The sequence below is a fragment of the Schistocerca gregaria genome, chromosome 7 (assembly GCF_023897955.1).
Source record: "Schistocerca gregaria isolate iqSchGreg1 chromosome 7, iqSchGreg1.2, whole genome shotgun sequence".
In the NCBI taxonomy this organism is placed as follows: domain Eukaryota; kingdom Metazoa; phylum Arthropoda; class Insecta; order Orthoptera; family Acrididae; genus Schistocerca; species Schistocerca gregaria.
Window position 1 is genome coordinate 326,370,211 of NC_064926.1, and position 25,113 is coordinate 326,395,323.

General features: G+C 40.9%; 1 protein-coding gene across 3 annotated transcripts in view; it reads left to right on the plus strand.

The window, feature by feature from the left end:
• Nucleotides 1-25,113, plus strand: part of LOC126282272 (Hermansky-Pudlak syndrome 5 protein homolog) — an 83,357-nt gene that overhangs the window by 17,387 nt on the left and 40,857 nt on the right. For all 3 annotated transcript variants that reach the window (XM_049981883.1, XM_049981884.1, XM_049981885.1), the window contains one exon: nucleotides 19,885-20,118. In XM_049981883.1, coding sequence (XP_049837840.1) covers nucleotides 19,885-20,118 — 234 coding nt within the window. The remainder of the gene's footprint in view (nucleotides 1-19,884; nucleotides 20,119-25,113) is intronic.

Genomic DNA, 25,113 nt, shown 5'->3' on the forward strand with positions numbered 1-25,113 from the left:
CTAGGCTTGTCCTTTGCAGTTCCAGGACACAAGTTCAAGTCATGATGAGATCAATGTTGCAAGAGAATAGACACTTCGCTTAAACTGTGTGGTTCCACTATGGTGAAGCATTGAGGCCGCTTTGAATCCCGCACCGTGCTTCTGTCTCTGTGTGTGTCAGTGAACTCTTGAACAGTGCAGCCCATGAATGCTTTATTTCGTTATCTTTTATCATCAGTCCTTTTCTAGGTGGCCTTTTTTTTACTCACAGCTGTGAGGTCAGCTACATGTTACTAAAAGCAGTTTGCAGCTAGCACTGTGTGCCAATACTGTCACTAGTCAGCTGCAGGAGGACACACCTACTGTGCGTGTGTCCAGTCACCACTGATGGCTTACTGTCATGGTGCTAGCACTGACATCATGATGATGTGCATGAAACCCAAACATCTGTCCACAAGCCATATGCAGGCTGGATGCCTGTGCCTTGTTACAGCTCCGTAGCTCTGCTCTCCAAAGGGCGATCTGTGTGCGACCATGTTGCAGAAATGTGTGACGGGCCAGAGCTGCTCACAGCTGGCACAAGTTAGCTGTGTCAGGTATCCATCAGCACGCACACTTACCAATAGGCAGAATTCTGACAGCAGTGTGATATCAAGGGTGCAGGTCAGCAGAAAGCAACAGGCAGTGTGAGCTGAGCCACTGCACAGTCCAGATTGACCACGAATCGAGTCCAATGTGAGTGCTCTGCTGGCATGTATTGAAGTTAGCTTGGTGCTCTCTGTTTGTTTTTGCTTTCATTTTATCATTCCCATGATGTACACAGCACCTCGCAATGGCGAAGAAAGTTTGCTTCGTTCTGGTCCACGTCACTGAGAAGTGTGTACCCTTCAGGACAGTGTTTGAGCGTCATATCATGGTCATGAGGCCATCAGTGTCATGATCGCAAGTTAGTAGTCATTGTGAACATTTCAAATGTCAGTTGTTCATTTACTCTTTTGTGTAGAATAAATATATTTACTGCAGATGTGTGCCTCATCAATTCTTGTCACCATAGCACATGTCGTGAATAGTGGGCAGGTGTGACAATAAAGTTGGGTCACTGCATGACTGACACGAAAGTGGCAATAGACCATGTTCCCTCTTTACTGTGGTAGTGCAATTAAGAGTTGAGAAGAGAACTTGAAACATGCTAGCAAATACAATTAGAAGTTGAATTTAACACCAGGCGTGCCACATGAATCATTTTTGATATAGAAGAGTCCTGCCCCCTTCATAATCATTGCAGGACCAAACGCTCCTGTGACTTTGTCATTTCTGGAGTTATACAACTCGCCAAAATTTCATCCCTATAGCTTACTTACAAGTACGAAAAATTTACCTGTTATACCTGATGTACCATGTATGCTATTTTCGACCCACGTGCAGAGTAATGTAATTTGATTTCAATAACACTGGTTTGCAGACTTCAAATAGTTTCTGAGCATGGCTCAAAGCGATTCACGAGATGTTGAAGTGTGTTATGGTAGTTTAGGACAAAAAATAACATGAAATAAGAACAATTTGGAGGTCGGACAATGTTATGTATCACTGTGGCTTTCCGTTCCCTACGGACTGGCTACATGCTGTCTTCTTAGGCTTAATTTTATATCATTAGGGAGACAACACAAGAAAACTGATAAATTTTGCCTTCCTTCAGAAATACGGAAACTATATACTGCATTGCCTGTCACAAGTGAGGTGAGAGCATGATTGCTGTTGGGTGTTGTATCCTTGCAACTGCAGGTGCCCATTCATACAGTATATGCCAAAGAAACCAGATAAGTGTTGGATAAAGTACTGGCTTTTGTGTGACGCTGACAAGTGCTGCTGCCTGAACGGATTCCCTTACTGTGGCAAACATGAAACTCTTGGTCTGAGCAAGGGTCTTGGTCACCATCTTATGAAGTTGGCACAGGCAGTCCTCAACTGTGACCGTTTAACATCAGGAATGACGATTTCTTCACTTCTGTGAATCTGGCAAATGAGCTGAAACAAAAATGAACTACTTTAGTTGGTACTATGCAGAGATCAGTGAAAGAGGTCCCTCCTGTGGTGCGAAGTGGAGATGATGCATTGTATGCAACACACTTGTACAAATTGGGTGACAATCTTCCTACAGGATATTAAGACAAAAAGAAAAAAAAAAAAGGTTCTTATTCTGAGTAACATGCATGCTAGATGTCACTTCAATGAGAATACTGAGAAGAAATTTTCAGAAACTGTGAACATTGTTTACATAATCCGGGACATGTGGAAAAAAACCAGGAATTTTTTCATCTTGGAGAAAACTAGGAAAACCCTGGAAATTTTTTAGAATTCCAGGAATTTTTCATTGTTTTAGAATTCAGTTAAAATGTTTGTAATTTTGACTGGTAAGAGCTGATAAGTGGCAAAATGTGTCAAAGGCTGTAGGACAAAGACTGTGGAATACTTCATAACAATAAACTGCTGCTGACAAGCATGACATCACAACTGTTGACATTAGGTTCGTTTGACCAGTTGCCTGTGGGCTCACACACATGCGCAGTAGTTGTGTATGGGCAGTACCTTCTCCCACTTCCGGCTATTTGAAGTGTGGCTGTTAGCTGTATCAGCAGTAGCAACAAGCAGCCAGATGGTAGCCAGAAGAATTTTCTGGTACACCCAAGTTGCCAGATTGCTGCACGCGCTTAGGGGTCTGGGTATTAGTTCAGAGGGGGTTAGTCACCACGTAAGCCATGCTTACGTTTAGTGATTTTGATGTTTCCTCTTTGTTTACACTTCAAATGAAAACAAAATGGATTTCTGTGGTTGGGAGCTATCGAGTGAATTAAAATACATTCACATAATTACAGAAGGCTGTCATATGTTATTTGTTTGTTTTATGATTTGATTTTATTTCCACGTTTGTGGAAGTCAGTCGCCTTGCAGAATAATGAAGTTACTCTTGTCAGTTTGATAAATAAATGTGGCTTTTATTAATGTTTTCCCTAGAGGCAGTATTGGTACTCCAAGAAAATTTGCATCCTGAAAACTGCACTGTAATGTTAAGATCAGGTTGGGACCTACTTCATTAGGAATCTGGACATACGAGGGGCGTTCGAAAAGTCCATGCAAAGTCCGAGAAATGGCACCACTAGTGCTGGTTGAGGTCATGTTTAGTTAGCAGCATCTTTGGAAAGAACGCACACCAAGTTTCAGCCATATTGGTCTATTTCTTTGGGTTTGTCGTTTGTGTGAACCAAGGAAGTCGAGTGATTGTCAAAAAATGGACAAAAAAGGATTTCGTGTGGTGATTTAAAGATTACTTTATGAAAGGCAAAACGCCTTAGAAGACTAAAGAGGAGTTTGATAAACATTACCATGACTCTGAACCTTCGATTAGAACAGTTTATAAGTGGTTTCAAAATTTTCGGAGTGGGCATATGGGCACAAGTGATGCTGAATGTTCTGGACGCCCTGTGGAGTTTACGTCTCCAGATATCATTGATAAAATCCATGATATGGTGGTGGATGACAGAAGAGTTGTGGTGCGTGAGATTACTAGTACTGTGGGCGTCTCGAATGAATGAGTACATAATATTTTGTATAAACATTTGGACATGAGAAAGCTATCAACAAGATGGGTTCCGCGATTGCTCAGGCTTGACCAAAAATGGAATCATGTGAAGTGTTGCAACAATGGTTTGCAGCTGTTCAGGAAGAATCCACAGGACTTGAAGCATCATTTTGTCACTGTGGATGAAACATGGATACATTAGTACACTCCTGAGACCAAAGAACAATCGAAACAATGGGTTACCAAGGGAGAATCTGCACCAAAAATGGCGAAGACCATTCCTTTTGCTGGAAAAGTTATGGCGACTGTCTTTTGGGATTCGCAATGGATAATCCTCATCGACTATCTGGAAAAGGGTAAAACTGTTATAGATGCATGTTATTCATCGTTATTGGACCATTTGAAAACAGAGCTGCAAGAAAAAATGCTGGCGATTGGACCGCAAAAAAGTCCTTTTCCATCACGACAATGCACCACCACACACCTCAGCAGTTGTGGTAGCAAAATTAATGGAAATAGGATTCCAGCTCATTTCACATCCCCCATACTTTGAGACTTGTCTCCCTCGAACTACTATTTGTTCCCAAATTTGAATAAATGGCCAAATTTGAATAAATGGCTGGCAAAGATTTCATTCAAACGAGGTGATTGCAGCAATTAATATCTCTTTTGCAAACTTGGACAATTTCTATTATTCGGAAGGGATTAAGAAATTAGAACAGCGTTGTACGAAGTGTATAAGTCTAAAAGGAGACTATGTCGAAAAATAGAAAAGGTTTACCCCAAACTCGTAAGTAGTTTATATTTTTGCACAGACTTTTCAAATGCCCCTCGTATGCATGTGTACTTTAAGCTTTATTATGCATCTTAGTATGGTGTATGAAATTCCAATGCTCTTGGAGTATCTGATTTCTTTTATGACATCATGTAAGATCTATTAATACTATATATCTATGAAGATATGGACTTCCTATGTAATTGTAGCTGCCCATGTGCAATAACTCCTGTTTTCTCATACTCTCTGGCAACTGATGAAACAATTTCTAACAGATCGTAGGAAAATATTGTGAATGGTTCTTTTAAAAGCATTAGTTTCAAAGTAAATTTCCTTTTATGCAAGATGAATTATATTACATGTGCAAATGTGCAATGAATTTCTTAAATCACAGTGTGTTTGGCTCTCATTTAAAATTTAATGCATTGAGGACTAGCCACTTTGAAGAATTTCGAACCCAGAAGACCAGACATTGTCATCTACTGGCACGTTTGTGTGATGTATCTTAAAGTGTAACACATGTGAAAAAGACCAATATTATATATGATAATTTAGCTTTTCTTGTAGCTACACTTGTTTACATTAATTTAAACTATTAACTTTTCCTATTTGTGTGTCCACACTACTTAACAGTGATGTTACTATTGGTTGACTGCACACATGTCGTATGCCCTGAATATTTGCTGTCATTGGCTGATAAGATCATGTGACATGAGCTATGACCGGCTTACAAAAGCGCATTTCAGTCTTGATTTCAGTGCTTCGGAAACTAGTTACAAATCTATGCTTTCGTAATAGGAATACAAAAATATGCACCGTATCATAATATGAAAATATGCAGCATAAATGTTGCTGCACATCACAGATTTTTCCAAGACTTTTTCTTTCTGCTGAGTTTATTTGTTTTCTGAAGTTCCTCGCTGGTGTACAAAATCTTTACTATTCAAAGGATTGATATTTTTACAGCTCCAAGGGAAAGTTTACCGTCACTTATAATGGAAAAAGTATATTTTTCACCTTGGAAAAAGTGCATTGTTAACTGGAAGATTCAGGAAAAATCTGGAACTTTTTTCCTTGTCCGCGTATACACGGTAGTTGGAGGCCTCCGTGGGTTATAGCGTTACATTTTTCTAAAGCAACATAGCATTCCATTGTGATCTTCTGGGTTTTGTAATCTTAAAGAGGATTTTCTGAGGTTTTATTATATTTATATTCCCTACTGTAAAATAATGTAAAAACACTTCTTATTAGCACAATTACATTCCCTAAACCACAGGAAAATCTTATACTATAAGAAGATAGTACAATTACAAATTTTTTGATGTACAACTTCAAATTATATTAATTTTTTTGTATTTATTGATAATCCATTTTTCTCTACTTTTGATAGGTATTCTTACTCATAAATATGCAACGCTCAGAAATTAAACAATATAGCTTTGAAAGCTTTTTCCAGCTGTGGCAAAAAATAAATAAATAAATAAATAATAATAATAAAAAAATTGAACGAGACATAGTTGAGATATTTCCTCCCAAAAATTCCCTACAATTTGCACATAGAAAATTCTGGCCACCTTTTGCAGATGCATATCTTTTCATCTAGGCACCCAATGTTAATTAAATTTGATCCATATACAGACACCATAGGAAGGAATAACCCTCTGAAGTTTTGGTGTGATTCGTTCATATGAAAAGTATCAGTGGTCGGTCAAACCTAGGCTCTCAGAATAGTGTGAAGATTTTTTTTAGCTGCTTACATGCGGTTATCTATATTTAGGTGTGGCTAAATCCCTAACTTTTGCTGTGATGTGGTTCAGCATAAAATATTATCTGATGTTTATTAAACCAAATTACCAAATGTCTGCTAGAACTTTTTAAAAAAGCCTAGCAAACTTGGCACATTTGCACCTCCGTATGTGATGTGAACATGAGTAACCTCTCTTTAAAAGCCCCTAAAAATTCAACCACAGAAGATGCTGGACTGAAATTTGGTATATAACCATCAAAGTCCATGTAGAACCTTCACACCAAATTTCATTTGATTTGGAGATGGTCAAGTGGGAACCCCCTTTAATAGTGGTCCCTTTGATGGGGAATAACCTAAATGCTATCCTTACTGATGTGGAATGTTCCATACCTTGCACCTCTTCCTCGCCATACCTTGGCAGACTGAAGCATGCTGCTACGCAATCCACGTATGGAGCAGAGTTTGCGTTTTTAAATTACATTCCACGATTGTAAACTGTATGTGTTATAAACAGCTATGTGCACAGTGTTGCTGCATTTTCAGAGATAGCAAAAAAGTTAGTTGACTTCCTTTTCAAAGCTCTATTACCAGTTTTAGTCTCTCTATCTCTTCCGTCATTTGAGATAATCTCCATCACCTTTCAGGAACCTTGGTTCCTGGTCCAACCATAACGAACAATGTCATTGTGGACCCTCTTGATCTATCCAATACCTTGGGTTGATATTTTGCAGACGTTTATAGTCCCACCCATTACCATTCTGCCTTCCTCCCTCTAAAACAGGTGGTGGAAGATATCTTTCTCCTCCCAGAATCGTGAATGTTACTATACTGTCTTTACTATGAGGGAGCTTAAACTTGAGCTCTCTTAGTCCGTCATACTTTCCAAGACCAAACTGCATTCACATTCTGATGTTGCAATATTTATGTCCTGAGGGCTCATATGCTTTGTCCTCCATGCATATAGTAACCGTGTTTGGACAGATGTCAGATTTTCCAGTTGCTAGTGTAACACCATTGTCATTCCCATACCTAAGCCTGGTGAGGACAAACACGTTCCTTCCAGTTAATGCCCAGTGTCCCTCACCAGTGGTGTCTGCCAGGGTTCTGTGCTCAGTGTCATATTATTTGCCATTACCATTAACCCCGTTATGGATTGTTTCCTGCCAGGTATCTCAGGCTCTCTTTTTGTTGATGACTTCACAATTTGGTGCAGCTCTCAATGAACCTGTCTGACCTAAGCTGCATGTTCAGTGATTTCTTGATCATGTTTACTTATGGAGCATCAACAATGGCTTCTGCTTTTCCGCTGACAGGACTGTTTGTATGAACATATGGCAGCACCAGGAGTTTCTTCCCACATTCCTATGTCTCGGCTCATTTTTATTTTCCATTCATTGACCCACCAAAATTATTGGGACTTGTGTTTGATAGGAAACTCTTTTGGTCCTCCCATGTCTCGTATCTGACAGCTTGTTGTGGTTGCTTCCTCAATATTCGACATGTTTTATGCAGTGCCTCGTGGGGAGTGGATTGGACCATCCTCTTCCATTTATACCGGTCCCTTGCCCATTTGAAAATGGATTATTGATGTGCTGTATATTCATCTGCACGTTCGTCTATCTTACATTGCCTTAACACCGTCCACCATTGCAGGATGTATTTATCCACTGGTGCCTTCTATACTAGTCCCATTGGGACTCTTTACGCTCTTTCTTACACTCTTACTTACTGTTGTCTTACCAGTGGGATGTTCTCCTCAGTTGTTACACAAGTCATCTGTCTTCTGTGCTAAGTCATCCATCCTATGCTCCATTTTTTGATGATTCCCTTGACCACCAGTGTGGGCTGTGCCCATCACCTCTCTGCTTCAAAAGCTTTGCTTTATGCTTTCTGCCACATTCCCCATAGGTGCAAGCCCTTCACCGCACTCACTTCGTGTTGAGGTATGTGCTCATTTCGGACTCTATTCACTTCCTAAGGACATTACGTCCGGCCTGGTGTATTGCAGCAAGTTTCTCGCTCTTGACACATGGCTTGGGGACAGTGTCTTCGTCTACACCGAAGGTTCCAAGACTGACCATGGTGTTGGGTGTGCCTTTTTACTTGGCGATGACCCCTTTCAATATCTGCTTCTTGACCAGTGCTTGATTTTTACCGCAGAGCTCTACACCCTTTTATCATACCACCCAATATATTTGCTGACACGGGATTCCAAATTGCGTCATCTGCTAATATACTCTGTGCTGTTCAGAGCCATGGTGCACTTTAGTCAGTCCACCCTTTAGTACAACGGATCCAAGAATGCTTTCTCACGCTTACTGTGGGGGGAGTTAATGTGGTGTTCCTATGGGTCACTGGTCATGTCGGTGTGCCAGGGATCGAGGCTGCTGATGTTGCTGCAAGGGCTGTAGCTCTTCTCCCTCGGGCTGCTAGTCATTCCATTCCCTCGGAGGATCTTTGTGTCACCGTGTGTCTTCATATAGTATGACCTTGGAGTGCACAGTGGTCTTCTCTCCAGGGGAACAAACTCTGGGACGTAAACGTCTTCCCGTAGCATTGTCGACTTTCGGTCCTCACATCACGAGGAGATAATGCTAGCCTACCTGCTTATAGGACACTGTCTTTTAGTCACCATCATTTATTAAGTGCCGACCCTGCCTCACTCTATGCTTACTTCTCTCAACCCTTGATGGTGCGCCATGTTTGATTCCCTCCGCTTCGTGGGGACCTCTGCCATCTCAACAATGTTTTGAGAAATTTTCCCTAGGGCTGTCCTTGTCCTTAGTTGCTCCTCTTTTAAAGTTGCTTGATTGGGTTTTGCCTTTTTCATCTCGTGTTTTTATTTAATACTTTTTTTTTTCCTACGTTGTGATATAGGTGCTTATGATATTAGTATTTTTGCATCCTGAAGCACTAACCAACAACCTCAGTACCATTATGGTACTGTAATTCTTACAGTGTCCATTCTGTTGTTCTCCAGGCAATGGCCAATCTGGCTATGAGCACAGTCTGTATGCACACTGACAGGCCGCCCACATTGTTGCGTGTCTGCTGTCGCAGCTCTGCCATACCTGAATGCATCTACCCACTGAGCTGCTATTTGGTGCGGTAGAGCAACATTCCCCGCCGCTTCCATAAGCATTGTCATGCATTTCTCCCGTGCTGATCTACAGTCTTTACTTAAGAGTGCTGTTAAAGTTGGGTGACATTCATCCGGAATGGCTGCGCAACTCACAGTGTGGCCTCTCTTCACATTTCATTCTCCTGGAAAAAGACTGCCATCTAGTGTAATGTTACATTATTGTCGATTCTTGGGGAGACTCCTGGTGATGCCATGAAATGAAATGCGTGTAGGTTGTGATGTACTGTTATGCACTGTTGCAACTGACAGTAAAACAGGGTTGCGACAACAACCTTGTTTTCACGTTTCTTTTTCTCGTGCTGTGTGTGTGTGTGTGTGTGTGTGTGTGTGTGTGTGTGTGTGTGTGTGTGTCCCTATATGTAGTGTTTACAAATGAGTTAACCTTCCATTTGCATAATCCAGACTTTTAAAAGTTTCGTACAATTTTTGAGACAATAAATTGTTGCCATGACTTCAAATTATGTAAAGCAAGACTTGTCATCAAAGGGTTTAATAGCACTGTGGTGTAGACTGCAGTAAAAAAAAGTGAGTGTAGTTTGTTTCACATTAAGTGTTGGTGCAGCTGAGATGATGCATTTGATACATATCTACTGCTTTCTTATACGAGGATTTAGATGTAATCTATTTGCAACAACTGGAAGGATACAGTGATGGTACAGAATGAGTTCGCAAATCTAGGTGAAGTTCGTATGGACTTAAGCAAGTACTGAGATGCTAGAGAATAAATGCATTTGAGGATTTCTCTTGTCAGCAGGCTTCAAGGCAAGTGATGCAGATTTCTTCTTATACATCAGAGAAGGTGACAAACTGTTATTCACTCGTTATGTAGATGGTGGGTTAGTTATGGTGAGTGAGTGGCAGGAAGCCAGGAGTTCATTGAAGAGTTGAAAATTAAATTCAAGATCATGATGAAACCAGCACTGTGCATCCTCAGACTCAAGATTTAATGATTTGATGATGGTGCAGTCTAGATAAGTCAGCAAACTTATGCAAGGAAGATTTTGGAGCAGTTAAGTTTTCAGGAGTGCAAACTTCTTTCAACATCTATTGTAAAGAAGCCAGATACATCACCTATGAACAACCAGTTGGAGTACTGATTTTTCTGCTGCTTGGAATGGGTCTCGATTTGGCTTAAATGTATCAAACACTTCACTCACTCTGCACCAGCAGATGATGTAGTGAGATTAAAATTAATATTTTGGTATTTAGCTGATATATGTGACCTAGCCATAATCTACTGCTCAGTTTTAGCAGTGGGGCACCAGACTGTTATGCTGATGTGGCCAGTGGGGGGTGCAACAAAACTGGTCGATATCTGGTGGCTTTATTGTACATGCAGATGTGCTATCTCCTGGCTCACTCAAGATAGGTAATGATTGCCGTATCTACAGCTGAAGCAAAACTTGGAGATGCGATAGATGCTGCTAAGCAAATAATTTATCTGGTAGACAACAAAACAAATGCCAAGTAAAGGAACGAAATAAATTATAAACGTAATGGAGAAACAAACTGTTGAGATCCTACAAATACCAAGTAAATGAATGCAGGAAACAACAAATCTATCCAGAAAAAAAACTATACAGATTGCACAAACCAATGAAATCACCAAAGAAACTGTGAACCACTCAAATTTAACTAGCAAAGACCAGTCAGTATCCTAAAAGCAAACCTTCAAAAGCTAGAAACAATCAAAATCACCAAAAGAACTGTAATTGATTGAAATCCAAAGAGAAAAAAACATTTAAGAAACCTGATAACATCAGTCTTCTAACATCTGTGGTCAAAGATTACAGTCCAAAACAATTCATTGAAATCCAAAGAGAAAACATTATTTAAGAATCCTGATAATATCACAATCGAATACACATTCTACATTCTGTGAAATATTTTCATGAGCATAAGTTACATTGTTATGGAGTTTAGTGATGATTTTATCCTGAAGTAATATTTCTGCTTTTGTAAATTTATGTATGTACTTTCTTCATTTGTTTAAACAAATCAAAATGGGCACTGAGTAAATGCTAATTTCCATATTTGAAACTGTGTGTTATGGCACCATTCTAGTTAAAGGGAACAGCTCATTGAAGATCCATCACAAACTCAACATCTGTGGTATGATTTGTAGTAATGGCTATTACTGCCATGATGAGCTAGTAAAACAATATCTGAAATGCTTATTGTCATGTGTTCCGTGTAGCCACATGGTTAGAAATGTCATATTATGAAGTTGCATTAGGTATGTAGATAGTTTGCGTTCTCATGCAGACTTTCTTCTCCCCCCCCACCACCACCCTCTTTGCATTTGTGAAAGATTCTTATTAAAAACTGAAATAGTTGCTATACTGCTTCTTTCAAAATTTAGTTTTTTATTGTGAATCTGTTGGTTTTGAGGTTTTGGTTAGGCAGGAACTAACAGTAAGACTGTTTAAATTGCTGCAATTTGTTTACAATGATGCATCTCACAAATATTTCTTTTATTATTACATGTGTGTTTATTTCTATGGTTGCATCCTGGATTGCAGACCAAAATAAGCATATATATATATATATATATTCCACATGGGAAAAATATATTAAAAACAAAGATTCCAAGACTTACCAAGCAGGAAAGCGCCGGCAGACAGGCACAATGAACAAAACACACAAACACACACACAGAATTACTAGCTTTCGCAACCGATGGTTGCTTCTTCAGGAAAGAGAGGGAAAGACGAAAGGATGTGGGTTTTAAGGGAGAGGGTAAGGAGTCATTCCAATCCCGGGAGCGGAAAGACTTCCCTTAGGGGGAAAAAAAGGACAGGTGTACACTCGCGCGCACACACACACACACACACACACACACACACACACACACACACACACACACACACACACACACACACATCCATCCGCACATACACAGACACAAGCAGACATATTTAAAGGCAAAGAGTAAGGGCAGAAATATCAGTCGAGGCGGAAGTACAGAGGCAAAGAAGTTGTTGAAAGACAGGTGAGGTATGAGCAGCAGCAACTTGAAATTAGCGGAGGTTGAGGCCTGGCGGATATCGAGAAGAGAGGATATACTGAAGGGCGAGTTCACATCTCCAGAGTTCGGATAGGTTGGTGTTGGTGGGAAGTATCCAGATAACTCGGACGGCGTAACACTGTGCCAAGATGTGCTGGCCGTGCACCAAGGCATGTTTAGCCACAGGGTGATCCTCATTACCAACAAACACTGTCTGCCTGTGTCCATTTATGCGAATGGACAGTTTGTTGCTGGTCATTCCCACATAGAAAGCGTCACAGTGCAGGCAGGTCAGTTGGTAAATCACGTGGGTGCTTTCACACGTGGCTCTGCCTTTGATTGTGTATACCTTCCGGGTTACAGGACTGGAGTAGGTGGTGGTGGGAGGGTGCATAGGACAGGTTTTACACGGGGGGGGCGGTTGCAAGGGTAGGAGCCAGAGGGTAGGGAAGGTGGTTTGGGGATTTCATAGGGATGAACCAGGAGGTTACGAAGGTTAGGTGGTCGGCGGAAAGACACTCTTGGTGGAGTGGGGAGGATTTCATGAAGGATGGATCTCATTTCGGGGCAGGATTTTAGGAAGTCGTATCCCTGCTGGAGAGCCACATTCAAGGTCTGATCCAGTCCCGGGAAGTATTCTGTCACAAGTGGGGCACTTTTGGGGTTCTTCTGTGAGAGTTTCTGGGTTTGAGGGGATGAGGAAGTGGCTCTGGTTATCTGCTTCTGTACCAGGTTGGGAGGGTAGTTGCGGGATGCGAAAGCTGTTTTCAGGTTGTTGGTGTAATGGTCGAGGGATTCAGGACTGGAGCAGATTCGTTTGCCACGAAGGCCTAGGCTGTAGGGAAGGGACCGTTTGATATGGAATGGGTGGCAGCTGTCATAATGGAGGTACTGTTGCTTGTTGGTGGGTTTGATGTGGACGGATGTGTGAAGCTGGCCATTGGACAGATGGAGGTCAACGTCTAGGAAAGTGGCATGGGATTTGGAGTAGGACCAGGTGAATCTGATGGAACCAAAGGAGTTGAGGTTGGAGAGGAAATTCTGGAGTTTTTCTTCACTGTGAGTCCAGATCATGAAGATGTCATCAATAAATTTGTACCAAACTTTGGGTTGGCAGGCTTGGGTAACCAAGAAGGATTCCTCTAAGCGACCCATAAATAGGTTGGCATACGAGGGGGCCATCCTGGTACCCATGGCTGTTCCCTTTAATTGTTGGTATGTCTGTCCTTCAAAAGTGAAGAAGTTGTGGGTCAGGATGAAGCTGGCTAAGGTGACGAGGAAAGAGGTTTTAGGTAGGGTGGCAGGTGATCGGCGTGAAAGGATGTGCTCCATTGCAGCGAGGCCCTGGACGTGCGGGATATTCGTGTATAGGGAAGTGGCATCAATGGTTACAAGGATGGTTTCCGGGGGTAACAGACTGGGTACGGATTCCAGGCGTTCGAGAAAGTGGTTGGTGTCTTTGATGAAGGATGGGAGACTGCATGTAATGGGTTGAAGGTGTTGATCTACGTAGGCAGAGATACATTCTGTAGGGGCTTGGTAACCAGCTACAATGGGGCGGCCAGGATGTTTGGGTTTGTGAATTTTAGGTAGTAAATAGAAGGTAGGAGTGTGATGTGTCGGTGGGGTCAGGAGTTTGATGGAGTCAGGTGAAAGGTTTTGTAGGGGGCCTAAGGTTCTGAGGATTCCTTGAAGCTCCGCCTGCACATCAGGAATGGGATTACCTTGGCAAACTTTGTATGTAGAGTTGTCTGAAAGCTGACGCAGTCCCTCAGCCACATACTCCCGACGATCAAGTACCACGGTCGTGGAACCCTTGTCAGCCGGAAGAATGATGATGGATCGGTCAGCTTTCAGATCACGGATAGCCTGGGCTTCGGCTGTGGTGATGTTGGGAGTAGGATTAAGGTTTTTCAAGAACGACTGATATCTCTGCCCTTACTCTTTGCCTTTAAATATGTCTGCTTGTGTCTGTGTGTGTGTGTGTGTGAGTGTGTGTGTGTGTGTGTGTGCGTGTGTGCGTGTGTGTGTGTGCGTGTACACCTGTCCTTTTTTTCCCCCTAAGGGAAGTCTTTCCGCTTCCGGGATTGGAATGACTCCTTACCCTCTCCCTTAAAACCCACATCCTTTCGTCTTTCCCTCTCTTTCCTGAAGAAGCAACCATCGGTTGCGAAAGCTAGTAATTCTGTGTGTGTGTTTTGTTCATTGTGCCTGTCTGCCGGCCCTTTCCTGCTTGGTAAGTCTTGGAATCTTTGCAAGAAACTTCCACATGGGAAAAATATATTAAAAACAAAGATTCCAAGACTTACCAAGCGGGAAAACGCCGGCAGACAGGCACAAGAACAAAACACACACACACAGAATTACTAGCTTTCGCAACCGCTGGTTGCTTCTTCAGGAAGGAGAGGGAAAGACGAAAGGATGTGGGTTTTAAGGGAGAGGGTAAGGAGTCATTCCAATCCCGGGAGCGGAAAGACTTCCCTTAGGGGGGAAAAAAGGACAGGTGTACACTCGCGTGCACACACACACATATCCATCCGCACATACACAGATACAAGCAGACATATTTAAAGGCAAAGAGTAAGGGCAGAGATGTCAGTCGAGGCGGAAGTACAGAGGCAAAGAAGTTGTTGAAAGACAGGTGAGGTGTGAGTGGCAGCAACTTGAAATTAGCAGAGGTTGAGGCCTGGCGGATATCGAGAAGAGAGGATATACTGAAGGGCGAGTTCCCATCTCCGGAGTTCGGATAGGTTGGTGCTGGTGGGAAGTATCCAGATAACTCGGACGGTGTAACACTGTGCCAAGATGTGCTGGCCGTGCACCAAGGCATGTTTAGCCACAGGGTGATCCTCATTACCAACAAACACTGTCTGCCTGTGTCCATTCTGCGAATGGACAGTTTGTTGCTGGTCATTCCCACATAGAAAGCGTCACAGTGCAGGCAGGTCAGTTGGTAAATCACGTGGGTGCTTTCACACGTGGCTCTCCCTTTGATCGTGTACACCTTCCGGGCTACAGGACTGGAGTTGGTGGTGGTGGGAGGGTGCATAGGACAGGTTTTACACTGGGGGCGGTGTGTGTGTGTGTGTGTGTGTGTGTGTGTGTGTGTGTGTGTGTGTGTGTTAATGCCACCTTGAGCTGTTAGAATTAGAGCACACTGATGACCAGTGTTTCATTATTTCGTTTCCCCAATGCAGAGCTGGCCGACATAGATTTTGTATATGGGGCTGCACAAGAAAATGGATGTACAGGGAGTGATTCTCAGATAGGAATCGGCTGGATCGGCCAACATTCGAGCGTCTTCGTAGAGAGTTACGCACAAGTAGCTCATTTGATGTTTCCAGGTGTGGAACTGGTGTTCTAAGATATTGCAAAACTCCTGTAATGGAAGAAATAATACTAAACAGAGTAGAGGATAATCCTTCGACAAGCTTGGGAGCTGTAGGACGTGTGCTGGGTATTAGCCATCGAAGTATTTTGAGGATTTTACATGAAGGTGGAATGTATCTGTATCATTTACAGAGAGTACAAGCAGTGCTCCGTGATGATTATTTTCCATGTCTCCACCTGGCTCATTGGTACCTACAGTGAACTACAGCCAATGAAACCTTCACTACAGATCTTTTATTTACTAATGAGGCTACCTTTACACAGCTGCGTATTTTGAGCATCCCTAATTCTCGCCTGTGAGCGCATGGTAACCCGCATGTCACAACAGCACATGCCTACCAAGAAAAATTTTCCATTAATATTTGGGCAGGCATAGTGCACAATAACTTAATAGGACTGTACATTCTGTCATTTAACTGGCCACACGTACATCATCTTCCTAAGGAGGTCTTATCAGAACTTGTGTGTGATGTTCTTCTAGCCATCTGCAGATGAATTTGGTTCCAGCATGATGGGGCCCCAGTTCACTTCAGTCGAAACATCAGGAATCAGCTGGATGCTGTCTATGACCAGCTGTGGATATGATGGGGTGGTCCATTTCCCTGGTCACTGTGTTCTCCTAGTTTGACCTGTGTAGATTATTTCTTGCAGGGTCATTTGAAAAGCCTGGTGTACAAGAGTCCTGTCTCATCTGAAAAAGAGCTAGTTGCCTGCGTGTCTGTTGTTGCTGGTCATGTGATCAAAATGCCTGACATCTTTCCTAATGTATGCCGATCCATGCGCCGTCACTTTGAAATGTGTATTGCTGTTGGTTGCCACTGTTTCGAGCACCTTTCGAAAACTATTAATAAATTTCTGATGTGATTTGTCTTTACATGTCTTTTCGGTTTCCTGTGATTCATACCACTGTACAAGCTATCACTGTAATGTATCATTACCGCACACTTTATTTGTGTTCGAAATCTGCTTATTTAGGTTCCTTGTACCTGCCTTTACATTTTTGACATATAGTTTAGGACCACCCAGTGTATGGGATAGTCATGCATGTTTAGCTTGGTACCATCCTGTATGCAGATAACTTAACACCAGTAGAGCATTGTGAAGCTAATGAAGAGTTAATCCACTGTCTCGAGCAAACACTTGGGAAGGTAGAGGCATGGGTAAAAAATAACTGAAATTAAACTTGCAAAAACAGAAATTTGTCATTTCACCACAAAACAACCTGCACAATGTGTAAGAGAAATACACGGCAGAGGGGTCCAGAAAAATATACATTCTTTTTGATATATAATATCTTTGGACCAAAATGACATACCATTGCAATTTTACACGGTAGAGTAGTCCATTGTTTTCTCAACAGAAATTAGCATGCATTTTCCAGCAGTTGGCAGTGCAGCAATGATTTAAGTAATATTTTCATTTGAGCAATGCAAACCCATATTGAAGTGGTACTGGAAGTATGAAAACATGATGCAGGTACAACGGCAATGACATGATGTGTGCAGATCTAGGCCACCAACATGTACAATAATTTATCATATTCGGGATAAATTTGAAACTGATGATACTCTTCAGGTTGTGTATGAGGAAAGGTCTGGCTTACCAAAAACATCAACAAATCCAGCTTCCAGAGCTGCTGCATTGAAATAGTTGCTATACTGCTTCTTACAAAATTTAGTTTTTTATTGTGACTCTGTTGGTTTTGAGGTTTTGGTTAGGCAGGAACTAACAGTAAGACTGTTTAAATTACTGCAATTTGTTTACAATGATGCATCTCACAAATATTTCATTTTTTATTACATGTGTGTTTATTTCTGTGGTTGCATCCTGGATTGCAGACCAAAAGAAGCAGATGTCATATAGGAATACGTGTTTTACTAGATTGGCTCAGAAATCCACGAAGCACTGTGCACATGAAAGCAGGGTAAACTGATAAAGCATAAAACAAAAATCTGAAGACTGCAAAGTGGAAAGTGCAAATTCCATGCTATGAATGAGGATGAACCGGATTGGACGATGGAGTACTTTAAAGTGGTTTGAAGGCGTGCTTTGTGAGGATGAACATTTTTGCATGGTTATCTGGTCTGATGAGGGACAATTCAAACAAAATGGTACTGTAAACTGCCAAAGCTGCATCTATCGGACACCTGAAAATCCTCACATTCACTTGGACAAACATGTTAATCTCCACGATTCTCCTGTGTTCCACTGCCCATGTACATTGTTCTCACAAGTACATCTTTCCACACTTGGCAGATTGAAGTCCCTTCATTGTTTACAGTACACTGTGGCTCACCTGAAATATAACCCTCTTCACTATGTGTATATAACATCTAACTTTGCCTCTGTTACATCCTTTGCTATTCCTCCCCCGTCCTTATCCCAGTCCCCCTATCTCTCCTTTCCTTCTCCTCTGTGGTTCCCATGCCCCCCCCCCTCTGGATGCTGCTAGCCCTACCCAACCAGGGAAGTGTCCCCCTTCTTCGGCATCAGCCAGTGATAGGTCCCCCTCTTTGGACCCCTCCCTATGGTGCCTCCTAGACAGAAGGCCTGCAGTCCGTGTCTATTCACTATGGAATTCTTTTCTGGGGAACAAAAGCACGAAACTTGAACACAGATTTCAGACTACAGAAGTAGTTCATAAGAATAATAACTAAAAATAGCAGTCAATCTCATTGGGAATTTTAACTACACCATGTGAGTAAGTTCACTGATCTGTTGTATACATCAAGAATAACATTGATAGTTACTGCACAAACAGCTCTGTCTCACATTTATAAAGAATCAATAAACATAGAACAGAAACCAGCTTTTTCTTTTTTTGGTAACTGTAAAATAAATTTCCCAAGGAAATTTAAGAGATTACAAAACAAACTTATTTAAAAAGACACTTAAAAGTACCTATTGAGGAATATATTCTGTTCAGTGAATGTTACTTTTAATAACAGAGTATGTGTTTGGTAAGAAATGCAATGCTTTAACGATAATAAAACACATGTCATTTCCATAACATTTTCTCACTGTCTTTTTTTTTTCTTGCTTTTCTGAAAACTTACTCCCAAAACTATGCAGTCCATAAAACTAACACCTTATTCTTGGTCTGATCTCAACATCTCACTCGCTATAGAGGGATGGTTGCTCAGTTTTTAAGGCTAGCAAATGGGAAGTTTCTGCACACAAAGTGGGAACCAACCATCATTGCTATGGCCCTCACGTCAGCTGATTTTGTAGTGTTACATAGTGAAACTGTGTGTGTGTGTGTGTGTGTGTGTGTGTGTGTGTGTGTGTGTGTGTAGTGAATGGGAGTGAGAAATGAATGGCTAGTATAGCAATAGTTTTTTACATTATTAAATAATTTCTTTGCGATATAGTATTGTGCACAAAGGATAAAATGAGTGAAGTAGCACGAATGCCTGTGTATATGAATTACATTATTTTTGTTATTCGTAAATTGTAATACCATGCCATGTCCAATATCCTTGTAAAAGTGATCTACAGATGAATAAAAACAACAGTGGGCAGCTGTGATATAATAATAAATTGTAGACTCAAATAAAACAAAAGTAAATAACCATACTCCTGTTACACGTAAGTGGAGAAAATGACTACGGTCGTGAAATACACATTTTGAAACATTATTTGTGGATTGCAGTTTTTTGATCATCATTTCATTGAAATAGGATGAAGAATTTTGTAACCAAAAGTAGATAAAAGTACTAATAAAAGAAGTAGTAGTTCACATCTTGCTGTAAAACCCAAAAGTCTTGTGCTGCTCAGTGGCAGTATATTGATAGTAAGGAACACACATAATATTGTTATCAGTCTAATATGATCATACACTGTGTTATCACTTTATAAAAGGAAAAAGTATTTTTGCTCTCTGTCTATGTTCTACTGGAGCAGTTAAATGATTCAGGATGATATCCATTGATTATGTGGAGTTCTAGTGGACTGAAATACTCGTAAGATAATACTGTGATATGAGCAATTGCTTTAGTTTGGTATTCTTTTCGTATGGGATATTGCCAGGCACACCTCCTTCAACACCGAAATTCTGATAGAGTTGAAGGACTCAGTCATTCCACGAGTTCGAAGAAGTTTTCAAGACCTGTTCAGTCTTTGTTTCATCTCTCACTTAAATAATTTTACTACTTTCCACAGTGTTGTTGCATTAATTAACTTTTTTTTTCCTTTCCAGAGTACTGATACAGCTTTGTTCCTGCCTGAAAAAAAAAGCAGTAATTAAATTACTTTCTGTTACTCTTAGGAGGGGCCTATTCAGCATGTGACAGTTTCTCCTGATGAGCAGCTGTTTGCATTTGCCACTGTTAAGGGAGCAGTGTGTATGCTTGAGCGGAACCATGTAGCTGGATCACGTCATTTGCACAAGTCATCTGAACATGTTGGTACTGAAGTTACTGCCTTGTGTTGGGGTGCTGAAAATGAGCTGTACATTGGAGATGCCTTGGGACGAGTGTCAGTACTCAGTGCACCCGTGCTGGTAAGTGTTCAGAGGTTTTTGAGACACAATATAATCATCACTTCGCTAATATCATAATGAAATCCATTGAAAAATATAGTGGGAGCATTGATGACATATGTGGTTGTTTTTCATGATAACCTGCGCTCTTTTAGGGGTTTATGGAGGTATTATAAATCTATAACATCCTTTCATTAGTGATTGAACTAAAGATTTTGTAACCTTGATGTCTATGACATTGAACCAATTGGTGCAGGTATCAAAAGACAAATAACAATATTTGGTATGCTTCCTTACCACAGTTTATCAACAAATTGTATTACTGCAGTTCTGTTCCCAACCGGCATTGTCATTAATGCAATAAATAACAAATTACAACTATATAGAACATAATGTAGAACAGGCATTTACTTCAAAATTTTACAATTGGTGGTGTTATGGTTATGCCTACCATTAACTAACCTACGCCCAGTCATAAAATTTCAAAGTAAATAACTGTTCTACACGAAGTTCTCTATGATTGCATGTATGTCTCGGTTTTGGCTGTTTCTTCCTGGAAGTACTTGGTACAGCACAAGATTACTGCAGTGTGGCATTTTTTGGTTGGCACAACTATCTCAGTTTGGTAGAATCATTCAGCGCTATTCACCCTTCACTATTTTTTTTTGTGGTATGAAGGATGATCACAGGTCCAGTGGGTGATTGCACAAAAAGAAAGTCCAGAGGTCTATCATGGAAAAACCCTTAAAAATGAGCAGGAATAACAGAAGAGAGGATGAAAAGTCTCCAGATCTGTCATGCAGTTGCATAAGTGAATTGTACTGCAAATTTAATATGAAATGATTTTACATTATCGTGCGGAAAGAAATTAAAGATGTTATTGACAGTGAAAGAGCAAAAATTTACGACAGATGGGATTCATTGTTCTGTACATCAAGAAGTACTTAGTGTTAATTTGCAGGCATGCAATAAGTGTGTTACTGTTACGTGGCAACTTGAGTGCGAAAATCTGTGAAATTGTTTGTGACTACCCTTATGGCTACAGTTTGTACTGGATAAAAATTATATTATGTCTTCAGCATGCCAAAAATAATTAAAGAATACTGAAAATCTGTTTTCTTTGTGATATATGTTGTTGGGAAACATGAAATATAGAACAGAGTAGTACCCAGTGAGACTGCATTGCTGTTTAAATGCTGTGCCTTTGCAGTTCCTCCTCCTCCATCCTCCTCACACTCAGACAGCACGCCACAGTGTTAGGGGATATGTGCAGTGAGGCTGAGCAATACGGCACTGTTGCCAATGTATGGCCCCCAAGACAAAATCTTGGACGGCCATGTTTTAGGATGTTGTTATTAAATAACCGAACAATGGAAAGTCCAACAATGTGGATAGTATGACAATGAAAATAATCCATTTTTGACAATGTAATGTAATTGTATTGATGAAAAATCTGCTCACAAAGCGGCGGCAGGAGCGCACACGCATGTGCGCAGACACGCATGCATGCATGCACGCACGCCCGCCAGCGCCCCCCCCCCCCCCCCCCCCCCCCCACACACACACACACACACACACACACACACACACACACACAGAGAGAGAGAGAGAGAGAGAGAGAGAGAGAGAGAGAGAGAGAGAGAGAGAGAGTCAGTCTTGTCCGGTGCTGTTCACAACAATCAGTCTTTCCTTTTCATCCCATCTGGTAAGTCTCCCCTGACCAAGGATTCTAGGTGTCTTTTCCGAGCTCTACTCAGTTTTCGAAACCTCCACAGTCTTTTTCCTTCACACCTCTTCCTTCCCCTTCAATCCTTCTGCCAGGAGGAGGAGTCAATGGCTCCAAAAGATCTCATAAGTAAAACCTTTTTGTTGTACGTCTGTTCTCCTGCTGCCACTTTGTGAGTAGATTCTCTCTCTCTCTCTCTCTCTCTCTCTCTCTCTCTCTCTCTCTCTCCCTCCCCCCCCCCCCCCCCCCTTGTCTAATAACAATATGGATAGGACAGACCACACAGAGATGGCATTTATTTGCAGACAAGCAGAATGAAGAATACTGGTAAAATATCAAGCTTTCAGACAAAGCTGTTCATCTGAAGCAGAAAACTTACCTACCGTATTTACTCAAATCTAAGCCGCACTTTTTTCCCGATTTTTGAAATCTAAAAACCGCCTGCGGCTTAGAATCAAGTGCAACGTAAGAGGAAGTTCTGAAAAATGTTGGTAGGTGCCGCCACAACTAACTTCTGCCGTCAAATATATGTAGCACTACACAGGCATGCTTTGCAGTCACATAGATAAATACTGGCGCCAAAACCTCTGCGCCAGTAAATAAATTTTTTTAAAAAAAGGTGGAAAACGAGCTTTTTTCTCTGCCCCGAGTTTCGACCACTGCATTTTCATACATTATCCAACGAAGTAAATACAAATTCTGTATTGTTCATCTTCGAATGTAGCAGTCTTTCAATGTACTACAAAAATCCGACTGGCAAGACTGTTCGGGATGTTTGTCAATATGGCCAACTCTACGTTCTGAATTTTTTCCTACCTGTGAGAAGATATGGTTGCTAACAGTAACTTTTATGAATTGTGAATAACATGCAGTATTCTCTTCATCATAAGAATAATACAAATATAAACATTTTGCCATGTATTGTTTCGTGTTTGCTGCTATCTCATTTAAATCTTGTCAGCCTATTAAACTGTGAAACTAGATGAGACAACAGCAAACGCGGAAGAACGTACATATCATGTCATGTTCATATTCGTGTTATTCTTATGCCGAACAGTGATACAGTCAGAAATAAAGCACAGCAATTGACTAGATTTTTAAATCCAAGATGACTAATTTCTGTGCAGAATGTTATGTACTAAAGAGGTGTGTGCAAAGATTTTCAAACAGAGAAAAATTTTCGCTAAACTCTAGTTCAGAACATCATCTATCATACGCAGTTTATTATCTGGTTCTTATTGACCCTCTCTCTCTCTCTCTCTCTCTCTCTCTCTCTCTCTCTCTCTCTCTCTTTTTTTTTTAAAAAGGCGGCTGTAGCGCGTACAAAAGTAAGCCATGCCACGAGTGGCGACAGGCTGTAAACTCATTATCAGAATGCGGCAAACAATGCATGATACAGTACAATAATGTGTTTTCAGCTTAGAGTGACGTAAACACCTATAACAAAGAGAACGGCAGTTATCAGATCAAAGAAAAATAAGCAATCAATTCAATCCAGATGAAGGACGTGAAAAAGGAAGGGTACCCGTATAATACGGACGGAGCGCCTGACGCATGGCAATGGCTACCTGGTAAAGCATAACTGCTAAACTTAAGAGTCGAACCACACTACTGTAGCTGTATCGTCATTCATTCGACCTAAATTGTGTCTCATATTACAATGGACCAACTTTGTTTCTCCCCTTGAATTTCGAGTCTCAAATTTCAGGTGTGGCTTAGATTCGAGTAAATACGGTACCCATTCTTACAAGCACAACTCGCACACTTACAGCCACTGTATCCAGAAGCTGGAGCCTGACTGTGACTGCATCTGATGTGAGTGACAATCTACTGGGGTGGGTGGCGGAGGTAAGGAGGAGGCATCGGATCTGGAGGGGGAAGGGTAGTAGGGTAGGGGTGGGGGAAGGTGCTGTGTTGCCTGTTAAGTGTGCAAGTGCAGAGACATGGTGGGTACAGAGACCCATTCCATGTTAAAACCTGAAAGTACTACATTGTACTACTACTTTCATTCTGTTGGCTTTTGTTTGTATGTGTATCTGCCACCCTTTGACAAGTAAAAGTTTATTGATCTTCATTTGCTTATTATTCATTTGCTCATTATTTCATTTCGGGGTTCTCTGACACTGCTATTAGCTGCTCAAAGCATGGAAAAAGCTCTCCTGAACTTCTGAATAGTGGCTTAATTGGTGTGTTTCAGTGGCAATTATAGCTATGTCAAAAACCATATAAGGTGATGTAGCCCTCTTGCTATTGGTCCATTGTTAAGGCAGGTGATAGAGCTGTTCTTGTGTGGGACATATTGCCAGCAAATGAGTAAACACTACACCAATTTGGTTCAAAAAGGTGTCTACTGTCCCCTCTTATTATATATTTTATGGAGAATAACTGCATCCAGTTTTTTTTTTTTTTACTTCATTCATTGTTATTTGTACAAACAGTAATATCTGTGCTTGTCATTTTTTATTTGGAGATCAGAAAAAGTGCATCTCTCACATCTTTCCACTACAAACAAAGGAAGTGATTTGTACTCAGGTGTACACTTGTGTTTTCTGTTTCTTTGAAACCACTTTCCTTCCACTATTCTTTATGACTGTGTATGCACGCTCTAACAACTTCGATTTTTAATTTGTCACAGAGCTGTAAAATTTGTCAATGTGAATAGTGTGACCTCTTTGAAATGAGGCAAGCACATTCCTACGACTTTGATTTTAATTTGCCACAGAAAATCAAACACTTTTGGAGAATTGAAAAATCTGAGAATGAAAATAACATGAACTTTTTCAAATAATTAGAAAACAGGCTGTGGAAGAATTGTGGCTGTGTTGTTTACAGAATCATCTTGTGATCCATACCACTGTAACTCCAAAGACAAGAACACAGTCAGTCTCAGAATCGTAAACAATAAATATTTTTAGTCCATATTTATCAGGTTTGTCTACATAAACACAAAATGTCAACCATCCACCAAATCCACGTATGCCTTTTTCGAAGTTTGCAGATGGCTAAAAGGGTTTTTTAAAAGTTCTTCTAATAAATCATCAAAAATATGTCTGATTTTTTGGTTGGTACCATGCTGATGTTGGCCTCTACATATTAAAATGCAGATTTTACTATGTGACCTTCAACATATTTATGATTGCTACGGATTCTGTGAAAGGGTTTAAGACGAAGTTGTTGGTAGAACAGTAATCTGTCGGTTTTAGTTTCTTCATGAGAAACGCGGATAGTTATGACAAAAACCAAATACCTTTTGTTTAGCTTCACAGTTACCCATAAAAACTAAACACTCT